This window comes from Pseudorasbora parva, chromosome 4 (assembly GCF_024679245.1).
Source record: "Pseudorasbora parva isolate DD20220531a chromosome 4, ASM2467924v1, whole genome shotgun sequence".
In the NCBI taxonomy this organism is placed as follows: Eukaryota; Metazoa; Chordata; class Actinopteri; order Cypriniformes; family Gobionidae; genus Pseudorasbora; species Pseudorasbora parva.
In genome coordinates this window covers 20,490,961-20,514,217 of record NC_090175.1, presented here as the reverse complement: position 1 = coordinate 20,514,217, position 23,257 = coordinate 20,490,961, and the positions used below count along the sequence as shown (strand labels likewise).

Here is a 23,257-nt window from a genome sequence, read left to right as displayed (position 1 = left end):
GTATCTATGAAGATCACAACATCATCCACATACATCTGTACATGAAGTTCAGGACAGACATCTGGGACATTGTTAATGTACATTGAGAATAATAAAGCGCCCAAGAATTGAGTCCTGCGGAACTCCAACATGATTACTCAGGTAGGATTTTACACCATCTATAGTGACACATTGTGCTCTATCAGCTAAATATGATTGAAACCATGATATAGCATCTGTAGGAAAGTTAAAGTGTGTAAGCTTATTCAAAAGTACTTGATAGCCTAGTGGACTGTGTCAAATGCCTTAAGCTACATGTAATTTTTCCGTCCACTAGAGGGCATCTTTCAAAACAAAGGTGTGGCTTGATGACGCAGAATATTGGGCATGTGGTCTTCACCTCACACCTGATTGAAAATAATCGGGATAGGACTCTGGCAGAAATCATGTTCATGAATTACTGAAAGTATGAAGTATAAAGCAGAGCAGGACAGAGGGTTGTGGAGTTGAGCAAGGCCACTGGAGCGATTGTTTCCGAACACACGGCTTGTGAGCAGCGAGACCTTTATTATGACGGGACACAGTCGCCGGTGCCATTTCTGCTTTTCGGGTCATGAGTATGAGGTAACGCAGCTCTGTTTATCATATTAGATACATTTAAATGTGTTTAAAATTATGTTATGGTGTTACTCTGTGCATTCGCTCGCCGATACTGTGACACTTGTTGCACACTGCTAAGAGTAAAGCGTTTCTGCCAAATAAAACGGGAAAACAATGGTAATGCATATATGATGCAGGTGACTCCCTCAGACATCCCGGTTCCTTGGTTGCAATAGCAATTTTCTCACAACACTGTAAAATCCAACAGTTGTTCTTACTAAGACTTTTTTAGTAAACTTTACTTAATGTCCAATAATTTGTTGAACTTACTTAAAACAATTTAGTAATCTGAACTATTTGCATGCTATGCCTTTGTTACTTAGAAAACTCAAGTAAACATTACTTGACTGGTTTGAGTACCATTTTGCCAAAGGAAAAAAAAAAAACAGTGGGCGGGCAAAAGGTTGAGGCGTGGCAATTCTAAATGAACTGTTCCTTCATTTCCTCCACTTCTGCAGTCATCATTCTTCTTAGTTGCATTCACTCATTTTCCAGTAACCTTGAATATTATTAAAAATACAACTAAATACTTTGGGAAAGCGACACATAAGCTGACTTCATAAATTTATGTTGATTTCCTAAAATTTCTCACCATTATGGTGATCAGTGTTCCCTTTGTTTGGGCACTTGGAACTTAATTTATATTACTATAATTCTCTTCCTATTGATGCATCAATGCAACACGAAATCACAGTTATCTGATTTTAAAGGAAGGGAAGTAATAAGTATATGTTTGTATGTATGTATGTATGTATGTATGTAATGCCAATTAATGACCTTTTAACATTTCATTGCTAACACTTCGGACAAACTTTTAACTGTGTTGATATAATGTATCTATATTTGTGACAATATCCAACAATTGACCATGCTTGAGTCACATATAGAGTTCAACATTCAGCATGCAAAACACAACAATGGTAACATTATTTTTTTACACTTAATAAATAAAACCATTACAAGTTAATTTGCTGTTATTATTGGGGTTATACTGACAAAAGACAGCAAATAAAATGGTAAAATAAAGCCAAAAGTAATAAAACGGAGTTCCGATTGCCCTGTGATTAATTTATTCGTGCTGCAGTGCATTCTGGGAGTACACTTCCTCAGCTCACAGATGAATTAAGTTGACACAACTTGAATGGTTTAAGTAAGAAAAACTTGATGCAATTAAGCTTACTTAATTGAGTGTTAAGTTCAGCTTAAGTTAAGTTCAATTTTAAGGCAATCGGTTTGCATGGTTTTAACAAGTAAACTGGATTGCCTTTGAAGTAAAGTAAACTCAGTAATTCCAAGTTGTATGCAGAAAACATCACCTTAGCTCAACTTTCATAAATGAGTTAGGAATACTCACAAAGTGTATTTTACTTGAAATTATTTAGTTGATTAAAATGGTAATTCTGAGTAGTCTATACTAAGACAAGTACATCTAAAGTAAATGATTAAGTATACAATACAAATTTGATTTAAGTTACTGGTACTCTCTTGTAAGTGTACAATACTAGACAGGCTCTTGTTAGTTCTACATACCATTCCTATTTCACTTTACTTGGTTTTTTCAAGGCAATCGGTTTGCATGCTTTTTTTAAGTAAGGTTTACTAATTGGATTTTACAGTGAATTTACAAATATTTGGAAACATTTGGTAACAACCTATATAACACATGCCTGGTGGTTTTTGGATATTTTACTATCGTGTACACCTTTGTTTTTAATCATAGAATTCCTCTAGCGGAATGAAAAATTACATAGTGTAGCTTTGATAGGTTAGCCTAGAAATCTACATGCACCCTATAGGCAGCAAATCTAATCTGCCGCAACTCTCAATACACTTCTGAACTGTATAGAGTCTGTGGGCGGGGCTTAATATAATGACGGCCGAGTTGCGCTTGGCCGCGACTCTGGAAGACTTGGAGTTAAGCTTTTCTCTGAGAAAAGAACAAAGAACGGCACTGAAGTCATTCTTAAGAAGGGAAGATGTGTTCGGGGTTTTGCCGACCAGATACAGTGAAAGTTTAATCTGTCAATGAGCTCCGCTTCACCTTCGTTGCTCTGGTTGGTTGTAGCGCTATCCTATCGCGTGCAGAGGGAGTTGGAAAGACAACCGTTTTTCCCGCCCATCGGATTGAGTCCTGTCAATGGTGAGTTTCCAGAACAAACATCTTGATGTGGGTCTGGCTTGTCAGGCTATTGATAGGTATACGTTTACCCTAAATATCTCTTATTTTCTTTTTATGAGTTCTTTAAGCATTGAAAAGCACATACTGTGTTTCAGATGCCCATCAGTACACATTCTGACTAGAGTTGAAATGAAAACAGTAATTAAAGTGATAGACAGAACCAGTGGTTGAATGGTACATAAATATAAATCCTCATTGATTTTAGCTATGGACATAACATAAGTTACTACCAGAGGTAAATAACAAACCAGGATAGACACTAAAATATGAGAGATGATTCTGAAGGCCTTCCTTTTCTGCTGGTTCTCAACAGCTCTACCTCTGTCCGTTTTATTGTGTCTGTTCTTTTCTTTCATCCCAACATTCTTGCCATTGCCTGGTCCTGAACGCTTCAGGGCACGAAGGACAGAAGCACAGCAAAAAGAGGTTGTTATTACTGCAATGCAAAAAAACAATAAGAATAAATGATCTGGGAAAAAAAGAGTTTCGATGAAAATGAGCCGTAAGCCGTTGCCCACTCCCGTCAGCCAAGCTGCTGCTGCCAATGCAATCCTGCACTGGATTCCCTTATATCTCAGGAATATTACTGGATAAATCACTGCCAGGTAATGCTCTATACACATGCAGATCTGGAGAAGAGGTCTGACAGTCCAACAGAGGCCGATGATAAACAAAGCCAATTTATAGCCTTGCACTGAGAAATAGTATGAAATAATCAAGTCAATAGAGAAAAGAGAACAATAAACCAGTTCTAGTACAGTGATGTTCAGTGGAAACACCAAGTTAGCTTTGATGTTCCCATGAAGAAACACCCAGAGGGACCAGCACTGGATCGACGTTCCCACGATGAAGAAGAATGCTGAAATGATTGTAATTAAGACAGTGCCAAAATTTCCCTGGCAAAAGCATTTCAAAATTAAAGCCTCATACATGGAGGTTGAATTGTTAATTTGCAAGGATGAATTACACATGGTTGTGCAGAGCTAGGGGGAAAAGAAATGATTGAGTCAGTCAATATTATGATTAGCAAAATAAGGTATAAGCAAAGAAAGTTCAAATTAACACAAAGCATTTCTAGTAAGACTGAACAGAAGGAATGATTTCTAATTTTACAATTATTTTGCCCCTGTTAGTTTGTGTGTAATTTAGCCCTTAAATGTGCAGTAAATAATTAAAAGAAATGTAATACCTGTATTGATGAAACAAGGTGCAAAATGTGCTAATAAACTGCCAAATTTAATCCCAAACAGCAATGAGCCACAAAAGTGCCTTTCATCTGTTCATACGGAAATATCCTCCTACTCATACATTTTTTTTTGCATAGGGTTAGGTGTTTTGTGTGTATTTTTTTTTTGGGGGGGGGGGGGGGCACGGGGGGTGCTCGTCTTGTAAACAAATCTTGATCCAATTTTAAAACTGAAAACCAAAGGGCTCTATCAAAATCATTGTCATTGTGCGCAGTCATTGATTGCCTTAGGGATTTGCAAATGGGCCATTATCATTTCTGATAATGATAATCATCCATTTTTTTTTCCTGGTTTGTAGAGTCAATATATTCAGGAGGTCACATTTCAAAATAAATTGTCTGCATGGTAGGTAACACTTTGCACAATGTTGTTCCAAATCAGCTTTAGACAAAATAGAACCAAATAGACAAAGAGGAGTCCACACCTGAATTGCTAAATTAAAATCTATTCTGATTCCCGTTTATTACTTTTTAGGGCTTTAGGATGGATTATCATTGCCAGCATGTTGTGTTGCCACCACAATCCTCATCTCCCTCCAGCAGTGGCCATAGTGATTAGTTTTCTACGGTTCATTTGTGTGTTTTAACCCGGAATTATTAATGACTGAAAGGTATGTCATACCTGGAGTGATGAAAGAGCACAAACTAAGGTGAAATAATGCCTTCCATCTGTTCCTAGGAAACTATAAATGTGCCTAAACATACGAATTGTGTTTGCATAGAATTGTTGTGGTCTTTAGCTCATGACAGTTTGCTTATGAATGTCGATATTTACAACAGCACATAATGCAATGTTGCAAATAAATCTTATTTGCAATATTTGAATAGAACATCATACACATATTTTACAGACATTTTTAAAGATTACCTTTCGTTAGGGTTTTGCATTATTCCTTATAGTCATCATTATTCTTTCTGGTTTGTAGAGTCAACTTATGATTTATGTATTTATATAGTGCATCATGCAGACTGGTTATTCCAGCGATTAACTTACTGATTCATTGACCAGTTTTTGTGTCGAATTCCAACCCCCACCATATTATCTTTAGAGGTCGTTCGTTCATTTATTCATTCATTCATAAAAAAATTTTTACCCAGGAGTAATGCAATTTTGATGATTATTATTCCTCCAAAGTATAGTTGTTCAGAAAATTTGTCAACACAAGGACGACTACACAAGGACACCATACATTTAATATTAATTTGAAAAGTTCCTAATTTAGTTTTGCCTCCTACATTAGGTGTGCATGCATTCAAGATAAAAAAAAGTATTTCGATCGGAACGGAATCTGAATTTCAGCTTTGGGGCGAAGTGCAGTAGGCTACAATGAGTTTATTAACAGAAATAGCAAACGTAATATAAAAGGAAAATATAAAGTCCAAATAGGGAACATGCAACGTAATTAATTAATTAAAATTAATGTTCCATATCAAAGTCTATATATTTAGTCACACACACACACACACACACACACACACACACACACACACACACACACACACACACACGCATATGTATCTATATATATCTATCTATATCTATATATCTATATCTATATATCTATATATATATATATATATATATATATATATATATATATATATATATATATATATATAAATTGAATTTTGGAATATTGTTTACAATATATGATCAAACAGAATATTACAATTCCCTAATTGTGGTTGAATTACAAAAAAATGTTAGACAGGGGCTGCTAATTTCACCTCATATCTCTTATTCAAATAATCCACCAAAATTTGCTTACTTCATTTCATATTATGCTGTAGCAAATTGCATTCATAAACACACTAATGAGTGGGACAATCTCATGCAAACACAATATAAGCACAGATATATTTATAGTTCCCTATGAACAGATAAAACAAAGTCAGGCTTGTTACCATTGGGATCGAAAGAGACAATTCTTTAGCTTATTTTGCATGCTGCTTCATCAATCCAGGTATGGCGTTTCTTTCAATAACTTTAGTTCTATTGACTTATGTGTTATTTACCCACTTACCAAATGCATGAGTTGATATAGAAATCAACCGTTCGTCAAGTCTTATACAGAAGTGCTTTCTTAATTTCCTTGACTGTCTCATTAATTTCTGTTTTTCCCAGCTCTGTACCACCATGTGCAATTCATCAGTACAAATCGACAATTCAACCTCCATATTCAATGAGTCTCCAAAGTGGTTAATTTACTGCCTTTGTCTGGGAAATTTTAGCACTATCATTATTATCCTTACAGCATTTTCCTTAGTTGTGGGAACACCGATCTATTGCTGGTCCCTCTGGTTGTTTCTCAATGGGAATGTCAAACACAACTCAGTGTTTCCACTGAATGTCACTATAGTCGAGCTACTGTTTTGTATTCAAAGCTTTGTAGAATTAATTGGTACCAATTATCTCTCAGTGGCAACCTATAAATTGACTTTGTTTATCATCGGCCTCTTCTGGACTGTCAGACCTCTTCTCCAGATCTGCATGTGTATAGAGCATTACCTGGCAGTGATTTATCCAGTAATATTCCTGAGATATAAGGGCATCCAGTACAGGACTGCATTGGCGGCAGCAGCTTGGCTGATTGGAGTCGGCAACGGCTTGAGGCTCATTTTCACTGGAATAAACTTTTTTCCAGATCATGTATTCTTTTTTGTTTTCTGGACTGCAGTAATGATAACCTCATTTTGCTGTGCTTGCGTCCTTCACGCTCTGAAGCGTCCAGGACCAGGCGATCGCAAGAATGTAGAGATGACAGACAAAGACAGAGGCAATAAAACTGACAGAGGCAGAGCTGTTGCGAACCAGCAGAAAAGGAAGGCCTTCAGAACCATCACTCATATTTTAGTGTTGATCCTAATTTGTTATTTGCCTCAAGTAATAGTTTATTTTACACTCATAGCTGATATCACTAAGATACATTTGTGTAACATTTATCAGTTAAATCTATCCATCACTGTGATTAGTTTAATAATGTCACCATTATTCAAGATGTATAGTGAAGGCCATTTGAAGCACATAATGCATTTATCATCAAAGCTTAAGAGGTCAAATTAAATGCAAATAAGGCAAACTGGTGGGGGGTGTTTAGATTTCCAAACAGCAAAATTATATGACATTATGAATATAATTTTAACAGTATTTGAGAGAGTATAATAAACACATTATTTATATTATTTGATATTAAAGGTGCACTATGCAACTTTCCGTCAGCTAGAGGGCGCCTATTCAAAACAAAGGCGTAGTTTGATGACGCCAAGTTTAAGCGCAGTATCTTGGGACATGTGGTCTTCACCTCACAGCCGGTGGAAAATAGGACACGGGCAGAAATCATGTTCATGGATGCGGTTATTAACGTTACTGTAGTGTAAAGCAGAGCAGGACTGGGTGTTGTGGAGCTGAGCACGGCTGCTGGAGCGATTGTTACACAAACACACGGCTCGCAAACACCGGGACTTTTATTATGATGGGACACAGTCGCCAGGCGCCCACACTTCCGCGTTTCCGGTCATGATTATAAGGTAAAGAAGCTCTGTTTATCATATTAGATACATTTAAGTGTGTTTAAAATTATGTTATGACGTTACTCTGTGCGTTCGCTCGGTGCTGCTGTGACATGTTCATACTGCTAAGAGAAAAGCTCTTCTAACAAATAAATCTGAGGGTAACGCAGATATGACGTGATTGACAGGCGACTCGCTCAAACGCTATGCTGAAACGTCCTGGGTCCTTGGATAAAATAGCAATTTTCTCACAATTTACAAATAGTTGTAAACATTTGGGATATTGTAAGTGCTCAACTGAACAAAATATATAACACTGGCCTATAGTGGTTTTTGGATATTTTGCTGCAAAAATACTACATAGTGCACCTTGAAGAATAAATAGTTTTCCCTTTAGCGTTGCTAGTTTAGGCTTATTTAAATGTGTACAATGTTTTTATCACCAAGGAAGAACACAACTTTGAAACTAATAAACGTTTTTATTTATTTGTTGAATATGGCATTGGAAGAAATCACAATTTTTCAGTCTGCATGTGCATGCGTGCGTATTTAGAAAGAGAGTGACATTTTTTTTCAATATATTACAATAAAAATTGTAATGCATTTTAGGTCTGTTGTATATGTAGTGCAATAGGTTTAACCTTACAAGTCTCACTGTGTAAGGAGTAATACACAGTCAGCCTGTCTGCTTATCACATGGCTACTCACAAAATAAATAAATTACTATATGTGGACATAAAATATTTTACAGTAATCATATGTTTTTATGGGTAAGTTCACCCAAAAAAAAAAATGCTGTCATCATTTACTCTTCCTCATGTTGTTCCAAACCCGTACTACTTTAGTCCATCGATTTTTATTTATTTTACTGGATCCAAAGTGCCATACTAAAAAATAGGATCAGAAGTAGTTTTCAGAAGTAGCAAATCATCACATTCTGGGTGTCTCCAGTCATTCACATATTTTGGAAAGATGTATAAAGACAGGACATTAGAGGCTTATTAAAGGTCAAAACTCCATTCTGATTTTATGTCTTATATTTGGGATATCTGGATTTGCATGAAACCAATATACCTATGGAAAGTATTTCTGGTTGCAGCTAAAAAGGCTCTTACCAGTAAATGACTTCAACCTACTCCACCCACTATAGAAGACTGGAAAGCAATTGTAATTGAAAGATATAAAATGAAAATCCTTACCTTTTGTTTAAAATTAAAAAACAAAAAGGGGCTCTTTTAAAGATGGAAGGAAATTTGTGGAAAATTTTATAACAGATCGTGTCATCATAGATTATTAAAAATGATTTATGCAAAGCTTCTACTAGACTGTACTGTACCCCCATTGGGGGGTATTCATTATACATGTATGCATATACATATATTATTTTGTTTGTTCTTATCCTTGTTTTGTTGTTGTTGTTGTTGTTGTTGTTGTTAATAATTCAGTTTCTGTAAATATTAGAAATGTATTGAGAAATTAGGATGTCAGCTGACTGAATGTATACTTTTTTCTTTTAACTCTGTAAGGTATTTTTGACTTCTACACTGAAAAAAAGGAAACTTTGCAGAACCCATGTTTATTTATCCAAACATGAACAAAATAAAGACTTGACTTGACCACAAACAGAAACATGAGCCTCACCAAACAGTGGTTACAAGAACAAAGCTAGACAAAGGAACAATGAAACATGAGGGCTATTATACACAAAGACTTACGAGACTTCCAGAACCCATAAGAAACACCTGAACAATCAAGACAATAAACCAATAAGAACATGACACATAAGAATAAGGAAACACAAGGCACGATCACATGAGGGCAAGGAAATCATATTACTGTGGCTGTATATAGAAAAACAATATGTGACAAAAGATTTCTCCTAATTCACAGTATAAGATAGGGTGACCATATTTCGATTCCCGAAAACCAGGACACTCGCCCCGGCAATGAGATACTACTCAAAGTTTACTCAAAGATGCCTTATTAATTTTAGTACATTTAAGTATGCCCCCTCTGGATAGAAAATTGTTATATTACAAAATACTATCTATAACCAAAATGTCTATATGTCCTAGGAAAACATGACATTTGGTCACCCTATATAGTATAAGAGTAGGCAAAAAGATGACCTACTGTTTCCAGAGAGATTCTGAAGTGTGCATATATGATGGAAACTAATGCTGGTAGGTCACATGATAAGGGCAACATGGGAAATGTAGTATGTCTAGATTACATTCAAACTATACACATTTTTACTACATAGGATACTTTTTAGCAGTCGTAAACGTGAAGTAATTAATTATTTAAAAGAAGTGCCTACTCAAGAGAGTATGCGATTTTAAATGCAATAACAAAAATGAAAGACATGAAAATTAAACTTGAAACAAAACCACAACACAGATAATTTAACTATAGCAAAGTAGATTACTTAGCTTAATTTAAGTAAAAATACAAAAGTACAAGTACCCCAAAACCAGCAGTTACTTTACAGTAATGTGAGTAGTTGTAATTCGTTACTTCCACCCCTCTGGTTTTGTTAGTGTTATTTATTTTTGATGAATTTAACTTAGTTTAGAGAAATATGTCAATCAGTTCAGAGCAACTGGGTTGGGGAAATTTAAGAGAGATTTAGACAAAAATGATGGGCTCCATCTGAAATTGCTTTAGGGTGCCCTGCATCGAATGGACTGAGGGGGTACCCTCCCTCCTCCATAAAGCAATCGTGAATGAACCGACAGGGGTTCTGTTTCCTCAAGTCATTAATGCTAAACCACTCTTTGGTAGCCTGACAAGCCAAACCCACATCAAGATGTTTGGTCTAGGAACTCACCATTGGCAGATCTGAGGGGCGGGATAAACAGTTGTCTTGCAAATTCCCTTTGCACACAATAGGATAGCGCTTCAACCAACCAGGCTAACGAAGAAGGTGAAACAGAGCTAGTTGATAGATTTAACTTTCACCAAATCCAGTCGGCAAAAATCCAAAAACTTTCTTAAGAATGATTTCAGTGCCATTCTTTGTTATCCTGACAAGCCAGACCCACATCAAGATGTTTGGTCTGGAAACTCACCATTGACAGGACTCAATCCGAGGGGCGGGATAAACGGTTGTCTTTCAAACTCCCTCTGCACGCGATAGGATAGCGCTACAACCAACCAGAGCGACGAAGGTGAAACAGAGCTTGTTGATAGATTAAACATTCGCCGTATCCGGTCATCAAAACCCCGAACACATCTTCCCTTTTTAAGAATGACTTCAGTGCCGTTCTTTGTTCTTTTCTCAGAGAAAAGCTTAACTCCATGTCTTCCAGAGTCGCGGTCAAAGCTGATTTGAAAGACCGCCGTTCGCCAGTTTCTGTGTTTACTAGAAGCACGCAAACGCAACTCCGCCGTCATCATTATGGCCCCACCCACTGACTCTATACACGATGTGATTGGCCCGGCAAGAGTTAGGCGATTACAGCTCAGAAGGGTATTGAGAGTTGCTAGACGACACTCGCGGGCAGATTAGATTTGCTGCCGCTATAGGGTGTGTCTAGATTTCTAGGCTAATTCTTTGTTCTTTTCTCAGAGAAAAGCTTAACTCCAAGTCTTCCAGAGTCGTGGCCAAAGCCGATTCGAAAGACCGCCGTTCGCCAGCTTCTGTTTACAAGTATCATGCGGAACTGTCACAACTCTGCCGTCTTTATATTAAGCCCGTCCACTGACTCTATACACGGGTGTGATTGGCCTGACGAGAGTTTGGTTTTTCCAGTTCACAATCCAACACAGAGTTGCTAGACTGCCCTGGCTGCAAATTAGATTTGCTGCCACTAGGGTCTAGATTTCTAGGCTAACTCTTTGGTGCTTGACCCCTAAAAATACAGTGATAATCATAAGTCATTTTAATGTGTCTTAATACTGTTAATATGATCAAGTGTGTAAGAGAGACCATGTGACTGAAAAGGTGTTTAGAAGGAATGCTAGGGGGTGGTGTTGGGAGGGCGAGCAGGGTCAAGAGTGTGAAAGCATACTGAGAAGAAAGAATGAGTTACAGTGTGTGTCTGACCAGAGTGAAGAGTGGGATAAGATTTACAGAGGGCGACAAAATACATTTTGCTCTAAAAGTCAATAATCTGGATGCAATTGGTTAAAATTCTAGTTTTTGGTGTTCTTGTGCTGTGAGATGATCAAGAGGAACAGTTCAAAATATTTAAAGTCTGAAGATTGAACCAATAATGAAGAATTCAGTCCAAAGGAAAAGGATCTCAAGCTCAGCTTCAACTAAAGCCAACATGTGAGTAAGGAAGGATTATGTTGTGTTTGAATGAAGTGTGAATCTTTCAGCATGGGTCATGTTGCCAGTGTTGTCACTCTTCAAGCTTCATGGCCAAACTATATTCTATCATTGTATTTGATCTCATCATTTGATCTTTTTTTCTCTCTTGAAATTGTGACTTTGTATTCAAGAATGTACTTTTTTGTGTGATTTTAACATTTTACCTTTAATTTTTTTTTTTTAATTGTCTCAAAATTATTATTTTATTTTTTAATTTGAGGTTAGTCGATCCATTGATACATAACCTTTTATTCCCTTATGTAAATGTAAGTTAGAAATCAAGCGTTGTGTCACTTCTGGCAGGCCACGTTAGTCAAGCTTGCATCAGATGTCTGTCAGCTGATATGATATGATGTCTATTACAGCATGCAAGCTCCTTCAGAACTATCAGCAGCTGTCGCGTTTCTCCAGAGCTCATTTACCCTCCTCCATCCCCAGCTCCTCCTCTCTTCCAGTCAGAATTTGGTATTCTGATTCCCCTTGAATCAGACTAAATTCTCAAATTATTTTGTACATTAAATATTGACATTAATTAAATTTGCCAATACATCATGTCGGTTCTGTTCTGTTCTGTTTACCCTAAGGGGGTTATTGCTGCTCTCCCTGCTCTTATATGCTTGGCTGCATGGATGCGCAGGGAGTTCATGACCAGAACAGAACCATACCGCCAATCCAAACTGTATGATAACAGTCAATCACTTATCTTTGATGATAGTGGTCCTGACAGAACAGTGGCAATCACATAGTCAGACATATTTACCTGAAGGAAATTAGCATTATGAAGCATTATGATAGAGTTTGGTTTCGTTTGTTTGTTTGTTTAATATTTATGTTTTACTTTCATTTACATTACATTTGCATTTATGCATTTAGCAGACGCTTTTATCCAAAGCGACTTACAACTCAGGAGTACAGTAAGCGATCCGTCAAGAAGAGGCAGAGAAACACAAAAAGTGCCCCAAATACCAAGATTTGTATATTGCTCAGAGTACCAAAAACCAGAAAAGGGAAGAAGAAAAGAGAAATAGAGGAGGAAGAGGGTTTTTTTTATTTTTTATGTAAGATTAAGTGCTCATGGAAGAGATTAGTTTTTACCTGTCTTTTGAATGAAAATCAGTACTAAGGACTTTTTCACATACAAAACTTAATAGTGTAACAAGCCATCAATCATCACAAGCATGAAATGACGTGTCGTGAACTGTTTCGGTGGCCAGAGAACAGTCTTGTCACCTGTTGCATTCCATTTTTAACATCTATTGTGAACTTAAACAGCACGTGTGTCAAGGTCTTGTTCTCAAGTCAAAGTCACATGTTTCTGTCTTTTGTTGCCCACAGGCAAACATCCGGCTGTTAGTCTTTAGTTTTATTGCACAAAAAACACATATACTAGGAAATGAAGAGCAGTATAATGTATTAATATGATGTTTTAGGTGATTTGAGAACATATAGATATTGTATAATAAAAAAAATGTACACACAAAAACAATACATTTTAGACCAATTGGTATAGTGTTGAAATATGTGAAGCAGGATTCCTCTTTCAAACCTTCCAAAACCATTCCTTCATAATTCAAATATACATAGCTCAAATATACAAGCACAGACCACAGAGGTTATACTGATCTGGGTAATCTCTTTGAGGACGTCATGTACCAGAGCGACAGGATTCCCCCCACCGTAGTTGTTGCATATTTAGCTGTAACAGAGACCTGAATTTTTCAGGCGAGGCTTCTGTAATTCAGTATGTTTGGCCTTTTCGAGGTGCTGGGTCATTAACATATCTATGAGTTAGCAACATTGATACTTCTGGTCTTGTTCCAGAATGTGCTAAAACCTCATATCCTAGTTATACAGACAGAAGTATTGTGCTAAGTTGTTCTACCATCACGCTTATGTTTAGTTTTGGGTTGCCCTTGACTGACCGGCATGTGCTTTTCCCACCCTCCAGGAATGAAGTCAGTGTGATCCAGGAGTTGTAAATCAGATTAGCTTATTAACTTAGCACCACCTGCTGAGCGAAATGTCTTCAGGTCATCATATACGTACTTCAGAATTTGTTTTTGTAAAAGTGCAATTATGATCATGTCAAGTACATTTTCATTACATCTCTTGCTATTAGAGAGCTGATGAATGATTCAATCTGCTGAATGTGTGAATCTGAACATACTTTTGGGAGTGATCCTGCATCAGATGAGCATCTAAAAATAAGATTTACTCAAATAGATGTGTGACCGATGAGTGAGAGAGACAGAACGAGAAGGCTCAAATGATATCATTAGGAAAGCAAGCTAGTGGTTGTTGATTCTCGTTACAATTGGTATTTCAGTTATAGGCCAGCTGGATCAGAGCACTTAATGCCAATCTTAAATGATATGATGCTTTACGGCCCATCTAAGAACTTCTCCAATGTCAACAGAAATGGCTACCGTATCTTTGTTATATCCTCACACACACTATTCATATGAAGTTCCGGAGTCTTCTTACAGTTTCAACAACAGTCCCAAGGACAAACAGATCATCTAAACTAATTTTTCAACACAAATTCCAAGTCTAATCGCTATCAGGATGTGAATAGAATGAGTTAACAAAGTGTAACAAAAAGGTCATGACGATCAATGTCATTTCTCATCACTTTTACATAAAGACATATTTTATGTCTTTATATTATTAATAAAGTACTTATATTTGAATGTAACTTCAGCTGACAGCCTTGTTTTGTATATTATCTGTTTATTGTGGTCTTTTAAATCAATTTTGTGAATGGTAAACAGGTGTGCAGGTGTGCACTCTCTTGAACAGATTTTTGAATAATGTGTCATCCAGGTTGTCAACCCCTCTTTAAAAAATATAATTATTTATTGGATGACACATTATTCAAAAATCTGCCCTGGAGAGTGCACGCACATGCAGGGAACCATGTGGTTGTGGCTGTGGAACTATGGCAGCAGTGTGGTACTTTACACTAGACAAATGTCTTTCACCCCTTACTCATGTTTCGAGGACATGCTGTCACAGTGTTTGAAAAACAGCCCGTTGGCATGTTATTAATTATACGTAATGAAGTGAACACATGTCTGAGTGAAAGCCTCAGTTGTCCTTTCATGCTCTGTGGACACTATAGTCGTCCATTCATTAAACTTTAAAGTATTTGTTTATGCATGTTCAACACCAGGAACTATTTCACGGTTTATATTTTAAGCTTGCTTGGTAGCTGTTGAGCGTCGGTCAGGATTGATTGTTTAGGTGAAAGGAAAAGCTTATTAACAAATGTCATTTGAATAATGAGCATATGGAGTCAATAGTGTGTCAACAACAATTAGTGTCCATGACAAAAAGCAAGAGGAAAAAGGTCATTTTAAAAATTAGTTTAAAAAAATGTCATGTTCATAGTGGTCATGCTGGTATTGATAAACTGTTTATTTATTTTTTTAAACATTTAAAAAACTCAATGTACTAAATGATGTAAAAATATCAAGTAATAATAACAACATATTTTAATTTACACATCTTAATAAATATTTTTAAAGAAGTTGTTTGTAAATATATTTGTCAAGGTGTGTATCTATATATAATACTATATAAATATCATTAAGTTTTTTGGGAATTAAGTTAGTCTTGCCTTGGCATACAAAGGTAAAAAGATCATAGATTTTGACATTGATACATTATGATATTATTCTGTGTTTGTCACAACATACAAGCTTTGATTTGGCAGTCAAAAGTTTTATAAATATTAATAATCAGTGGCGTTTTTTAAATTTGTAACAATATATATGGATGTATATTGATTTCTATGTATCTTGATTTAAGGATTTTTAGATCTTTGCAAAACGAAACAAATATTGAGAAAATAAATCTTCATTATTTGTCATAATCTTTTTTTATTTCATACACTGATAAAAAAACGAGTAAGATTTACTTGATAAAATCACTGTAACAACTTGCACTCAATTTTTCTTAGTAAATTTTACTGCTGTGATATCAAGTACAACTTACTTGCCAGTATCAAGTAAATTGTATGTAACATTTGCAGAGACAAAGTAAATGTTACTTAATTATATTTAACTTGGCAGGTTGTATTTATTAAAAGTAGTCAAGTAAATGTAATTTTAAAAGGAACATCACTGTTGTGAAAATATCAAGTAAATATTATAAATCTGTAATATTCACTGTTATGAAGTAATTAAGTAGATTTTATAATGTCTGTCCATTTCACATTTTGAATTAATGAATTTATATTACTCACTATTATTATGTAAATGTTGCTTTTTTACCAAATAAATGTAATCATTTTCTCTGCATCAAATACTTTTATCACAAATCACAAATAAATACAAAAAAGTTGAACAGTTTATTAAGTCAACATTTATAATGAACCATTAAATCAGTAATCTTCACATCAACTGATTAGTAGTTAAGGTACATTCAGTATAATTTACACTAACGGTAGAATTAACCTTGTATGGTTCAACTAAACCTCAGCAGCCAACAGTGGCATAACTAATATTAATGACGAACACATGCATAGTCCAGCTGAAACAGAATGGTCACTTCTCCTTCATGCTCATTCACACGTCGACCGGATCCTTTCACTGCGACTGTCCTCCTGCATACAGTTTATAATAAAGAAAAGAAAAAAACACAATTCTATTGAGAAAAAAATACAGAATAGATTCATTATCAGTGCAGAACGAACATGCTTGCTAAAAATTACTAATCCTAACTCACAAACTTAAATCCAAACATAAAAAAGGCTTGGCTTGGCATGAATCTAACCATAAGCTTAAGCCTTAAACCTTCACCAACAAACGGGTACATATTCATTCACAATAACAGAAATACATACATGGTAAACATGAGGGCTTAAATACACAAAGACTGAGGACTAGACATGTGAACAATGATCAATGACCAATAAACCAATGACACATCAGAACACAAGACAAGGGAGCACATGGCAGGATCACATGACAAAACAGGAAGTGCATGACAGGAAATTACAGTGAACATGAAAACCTAAAAACATGAACCCAACACAAAAACACCCTTTGACATTCTTTGGTGATTAGCTTTGATAAATTAATTGCTGCGAAATTTTCAGTGGATATAAAAACGACTAAACGCTTTTAAATAAGGCTAACAACACACACACACACACACACACACACACACACACACACACACACACACACACACACATATGAAGCCAGCACTTAATCACGACCAGCTAACATTAAATTATTATGAAGGTAACCAGACTGGGTGACTTTTTCTATAAGAACACTGCTAACTACATTTAATCCCCTCTATTTTTGACTAACCACCAGTCTCAACTTTATAGAAGTGGATAATGCCGGCGTTTTAACGTTGCTGTGATTAAAACTCACATTCAGTTCATTTTAAACCATAACATCTATGCAATAATCAAACCATCAAAATGAACACATAGCTGTTTTCACAAATCAAAAATAGAAAATTCAAAACTTACCGAGAATAAGCCAGCCATGTAAAACGCGACATCCCAAACTGACCATCTCTGCCACTCTGAACAAGCGGGATCTTTTTGGAAAAACAAAACAAACAAACAAAATGTACGGGCGGATTCAAACACACTTTGCTTTTCTGATTAAAATGTACTTAGTATGTTTAGGTGAATGTGCTGTGACTATAAAACATGAAATAGTATTTGTAAATATATGGTGAAATTTACTCTTTCTTCTCAGTTAATTTATTACATTAATAAATTGTGTAAATTTTATATATTTCCAACTTAATCTTGATTTTACAATGTATAAATTACAGTAATTAATGTAATAGATTTTACAATACCACAAAGTCATTTTTTTCAGTGTAAATTGCATTTTAGTGTCTTTTTTTTCTTTCAAATAATTAGTAGATCCTGACAACAAAAAAAAAATTATAGGTTGAAATTATAGGTTGAATGTTTCAGAAATATTATATATATCTCTTTTTTTCCCCCACAGACATTCACATGCTCCCCAAATCAATACCAGACCAGTGTGTTTGTCTCAGATGGGCAGCGTTTTCACCAGTGTGCCACCGCTATTTGGAACAGCACAAGCTTTCCTGTTGAGACTAGCCCAGCTTGAAGCTCAGTTGGTCTTGAATCTAATTAGAAACATTGCATCTGGAAATAACAGCAGTTATTGGAACCCTCTTGTGCCTCCAAGTGTCTTACAGCCTGTTGGCATTCAAAGATCCTCTTTTTTGAGCATGTACCAGCAACCAGGGGTTTTTACTCTGGATTCCATACCTCACAAGGTTAGTTATCCCTCATCATCAGTCACAGAAATGAATTCAGTTACTGCGAATAAGGATAGTACTGCCCTTCTGCCAACAAAAGCGCCACTACCAACATCTGAAAAACCTCTTGTTGGATCCACCACCAACCATCTTGTCAAACATTTTGCCTTCAAACCAGATGTGGACTGTTCTCAGTACCAGTCAATGACAGCCAAAGCTATGATGTCTCCTGATAGACCACAAACTGAAGAAGCAGAGCCAAAGCAACAAGCAATGCCACGTTTTCCAGCAGAAAATCTGATCACAACTTTAGACAGCCTGGGCCTCTCTCTTGAGGACCTAGAATTACTCAGTCACTTCCCAGACAGCCAGTTAACAACGGAGAAACTGCCCTTCATCATACAAGACCTCCAACAGCGCAAACGAACAAAGGATATTCATCATGGCCATGCTACATGGAACTCATCTGATCAGATGGAATCACATCATGATCAAAGGAGTATTAGGCACAGTGAATGGCAGGGATCTGCTTTCCAAAGTCCCCATGGGCAATCCTGTCCATCCTCCCATTCCCATAGATCCCTCAGCGCTAAAAGAGACAGCTCATCTGAAGTCATTCATGAGCAATTCTCAACTCAGTCTAGAGCTCTGAAAAAAATAAGAAATTCATCAGGTGAGTTTGCATCAATGATCCAGGTTGAACTGTGGCTGTAACTTACAATATCTAAAATGTTGCTTGGAAAAATTGAACATCAAAATACTAACTACCTAGCCTGACAAGCCAGACCCACATCAAGATGTTTGGTCTGGAAACTCACCATAGACAGGGCTCAATCCGAGGGGCGGGATAAACGGTTGTCTTTCAAACTCCCTCTGCATGCGATAGGATAGCGCTACCACCCACCAGAGCGACGTAGTTGAAACAGAGCTTGTTGATAGATTAAACATTCGCCATATCCGGTCAGCAAAACTCCGAACACATCTTCCCTTTTTAAGAATGACTTCAGTGCCATTCTTTGTCCTTTTCTCAGAGAAAAGCTTAACTCCAAGTCTTCCAGAGTCGCGGTCAAAGCTGATGCGAAAGACCGCCGTTCGCCAGTTTCTGTGTTTACTAGAAGCACGCAAACACAACTCGGCCGTCGTCATTATGGCCCCTCTCACCGACTCTATACACGATGTGATTGGCTGGCAAGAGTTAGGCGATTACAGCTCAGAAAGGTACTGAGAGTTGCTAGACTCGCGGGCAGATTAGATTTGCTGCCGCTAGGGTGCGTCTAGATTTCTAGGCTACTAACTACCCATATTACTGGTACCTATGTGCTTACTTTATTTATGAAAATGTATCTCTTCAAGTTGTTGTATTTAGTGTAAATTCTATTCACATTTTTTAAATATGTACCAAGTTCTTCGAAATGTTCAAGTTAGTCTAATATCTTTTTAAAAAAACATTTTAAACCATGGTGTGAAAATCTTTCCTTATACACCTTGAGTACACATGACTGTACACATGCTAATTATTATTTTCAAAAGGTATGTTTTATGCCATAAATACACAACTTGAGAAAAAAATTCATTATAGCACTGGTTTCATGGTAAAGAGTTACCTCTGTTACCTTAATACTAAGCCTTTGTTTCTACCTTTCAGGAAGAGGAATGAATTCCTTCCTTAAGAGACTGCAGCACAGGCCTGCTGAGGTCACCAGGTGGAGGCCTGGCTCAGTCTGCTTTCCCTCCCGCTCAAAATGCAGCATACGGCACAACTCTGTCTCTTCAGGCTGTAATAAAACAAGACATTATTCAACAAAAAGATCATTATCCTCTTCACACAGATCCATCACTTCCAATTCCATGATAAATGGTCATCAGCAGTTTTTTACAGTCAAGACTGCAAATTCAGAAGGAACCACTGAATCTTTGAACATTCAGATGCCAATAACTAAGATGACTGCAAAAACATCAGCACATACTGTAAGTTCTGAGAGGTGTAACAGTAATAGGCAACTCTGTATTAAAAGTGATTGTTGTAATCGCATTATGAGGATAACAATGCCCTTTAAAAGCCAGTAATATTAAAGATGTTCCATAAAGGGCTTTATTTTCTTATCTGTAATAACTACCACCATAATTGAAGTGCCACCATTAAAGTAGCCTATCATTTGGGTCTCAACAACATTGCTGATCTAGGATCTAGTTCACGCCAACAGTCCTGTGATAACAAAAATGGAGATAGTGACCTCTAGTGGTGTGAGAATTATCATTCAGGACACTGTAGGCAAACGCCACTCTTTAAATAAAGCAGTTAACTTTTTTCTCTCTCGTCGCTCTCATGTTTTTCAACAGAAAGGTGTAATTCGAGTGTCTAGAATCTCTCTTGACTACTCTGAAGGTGAACTAATCAAAATGGCATCTCCGTTTAGTCCCCCTGTTGAGGTTTTAACGGCAACTGAAGTTGACATGGAAACCTGTCTAGAATGGAAGAAGGTATGTACTATTTTAGACCAATTTTAAAAGAGTACATTTTTGTAAAACTGAAATTAAATTTTGGTCACACTTCTGTTTGGGGTCCAATTCTCACAATGAACTAACCAGTATGTATTTTGCCTCAATAAACTCCAGAAATACTGCTTATTAATAGTTATTAAGGTAAATTAGTGTTTAGGCAATGTGTAGGATTAAATGATGTAGAATATATGGTCATGCAGAATAAGGCATATGTGCTTTATAAGTACCCTCAGGGCACCGTTAGCAATTTTGGGCCCTATGAAAGAATATGAGGTGGGAACCCCCTACCCCACGAAACACACAAGCCAACCCAAGCCAATCTGCAATTTAATAATACTGATTTATTAAGCTCTGCTCCCTCAACCTGCGAATGCCCTTTGTAACATGCTGGTCTGAAAATATGTGGAAGTAGTAGGGCTGCCCCCGACTAAAGTTTTTTTCTACTGGACTAGTAGTTGTTCATTTAAACCATTAGTTGACTAAGCACGTAATTTAATGACATAGATATATTTTATTGCCACAACGAACTGGCAAAAGTTATGATTATAAATGTGTCAAAAATAGCAAGGAGACATTGCAAAGAAGAGTTTAGACTTTTGGTTCATTTATGAGAGGCCATCCAATTCACATATAAGTGATCACACCAGCGCATCCATGTCATGATTGTCGTCTGCTATATTTGCTTCTAATTTATTAAAACCATGCAACTAAACAAAATTCTTGAAATTTCAAAACGAAATTTTCACTTTAAAGAAAGGCTTTCTACAAAACAAAACTTAATGAAAAGGTTAAAATTATTTCTGACCCACTCTGTCTCCCGGCATATTGCGCATTTAATGCCGATCACTTTTCATAATCAACATAGATGACATAAAAAAATATATATCATTTTTAAACATAAATATGAAACTATATACCTTTTCTTAATGGCTACAACAAGTATAGTAGCCTATAGTACAGAGAAATTTCAAGTCAGAGAGCGGGATTTTAGCAAAGTGATGGTGAGCGCATGAGTAGAGCGGTTTGCCAGATTTAGATGGAAATGCAGAAATAAGCCATATTTTTGTTTTATTTGTAACTCATTGGTAGATTATACATTATTACTAGTACTAATAAAAGCGATCTCTGGTGGCCCCAAAAGTGTGTGGACCCTAAAAATCACCCTAACTATCCCAGCTAACTTTTTTTTAGCTGGGATAATGCTTTCTAAAATCAATTTTCAATAGACATTCATCACTATATCAGCTTGTGTGTGTTTTCCAGGCTTTATTGATGCTTCCAACTGAATTCTCAGCCCAGGAGATGGTAAAGGTTTACTCTGCTATCCCGGTTCACATGAGACAGCAAAGTTTGGAGATGGTGCCCCAAGCCGTTGACTTTAGTTCACCTGTGAGCTAATACACTAATGGATGGATGGAAACAATTTTAAAATGAATATTTTCTTGCTTAAACACCCAATTAACTTTTTCCTTACAGGTGTCCGTTTTTCATGCTTTTGTGGGACCATTAATGTCAAATGCAAGTATCTCTTGTTATCGAGACATTTCAAATATTTAAACTTAAAAAATAAAATAAAAAATAATAGTAAGAGTTTTTTTTTTAAACCTTCCATCATGACTCGTAACAAGTCCCTACTGTCGTTTAGGGGCTGCTGTCGCCTTTGGACAATTTGCTGGTTGTATGTAATGTACCTAACCAGCCCCGTGCTGCAACAGGAGTGCTACGGCTACTAAAACCTTTTGGAAAAGTTTTCAGAACTCTGGTGTTTAATGGAAACAAGGTAAGGTCTTACTTTTACCTGTATTTGACCCACCAAGTCTGAAAGATCAGTGAACTGATGATGTTATTTTTTTCTCATAACTAGGTGGATGTTGATCCGTGCCTTTGGAACAAGAGCAGTATCCAGATGGTTTTAGAGATGGAATCTGCTTCTGTTGCTCTATCTGTGTATGAGTGGTCTCAAAAAATCCCTTGTCTTTATCACAACCATCATCTCTCTTTCCTCAGAGGATGTAATATACAGAACAATACATCTGAGGTCCATTCAGCCAAATAACCTCAAAGTTTTCCACCTTAAATATGGTATATTTTCATTAACTTTGTAATAAAATACAATGAAAAAAGGTAATAAGATTATTGTTTGTCTTTTACCTTTTATAAAGTTGTATATTTATGAAGAAGATGAAGACAAGAAAAATGTATTTTAATCAAATAATATTTAACTACAGACAGTCATGCACGGTCATGGAAAACCTGTAAAATATTAGGACATTTTAAAAGTCTGATGTGAAAAATAATAATAAAGCTATCTTATTCTTCCATGAAACCAAATTAATCTATTCTGGTTATATTCCACTTTATTGTATTTATTGACTAGAGGTTGTGAGTGCAATATCCATGAAAATATTTTTAAAATTCCTTATCCAGTAATCTCAAACGACTGGGGAGGTCATGCAAAAGTTGTTTGCAATGAATCGGTCAAAAGGTCAAGATTACTGAGGTGACAAACCAAAATAATGTTTAAATAGTTTGCCCTTAAAATGAAAATGATACTTTAATTTGTTTATATCGTTTTTTCTTCTATGTAACACGCACATAA

General features: G+C 36.2%; 1 protein-coding gene across 3 annotated transcripts; it reads left to right on the top strand.

The window, feature by feature from the left end:
* The first annotated feature begins 226 nt into the window (after positions 1 to 226).
* On the top strand, positions 227 to 22,724 carry si:ch211-89o9.4 (uncharacterized protein LOC566247 homolog). Of its 3 annotated transcripts, none has more exons than XM_067442666.1 (8): positions 227 to 603; positions 17,877 to 18,829; positions 19,802 to 20,124; positions 20,497 to 20,637; positions 21,922 to 22,047; positions 22,135 to 22,176; positions 22,304 to 22,438; positions 22,523 to 22,724. In XM_067442666.1, the coding sequence occupies exons 1-8, from the start codon at positions 593 to 595 to the stop codon at positions 22,712 to 22,714; spliced, it is 1,923 nt and encodes a 640-aa protein (XP_067298767.1). In that variant the 5' UTR covers positions 227 to 592; the 3' UTR covers positions 22,715 to 22,724. The 3 variants fall into 3 exon arrangements, with proteins under 3 accessions (XP_067298767.1, XP_067298768.1, XP_067298766.1); XM_067442667.1 differs by lacking the exon at positions 227 to 603 and adding an exon at positions 2,726 to 2,779; XM_067442665.1 differs by lacking the exon at positions 227 to 603 and adding an exon at positions 11,649 to 11,850.
* The last annotated feature ends 533 nt before the right edge of the window (positions 22,725 to 23,257 follow it).

What these genes read in the sequence shown, in the direction of transcription:
- si:ch211-89o9.4 (XM_067442665.1), top strand. Translation starts at nt 11,792, where the DNA reads ATGAAGAATTCAGTCCAAAGGAAAAGGATCTCAAGCTCAGCTTCAACT. An exon ending in GCTTCAACTAAAGCCAACAT is followed by an intron (nt 11,851 to 17,876) that starts GTGAGTAAGGAA and finishes TTTCCCCCACAG; the next exon opens with ACATTCACATGCTCCCCAAA. An exon ending in TGGTGTTTAATGGAAACAAG is followed by an intron (nt 22,439 to 22,522) that starts GTAAGGTCTTAC and finishes TCTCATAACTAG; the next exon opens with GTGGATGTTGATCCGTGCCT.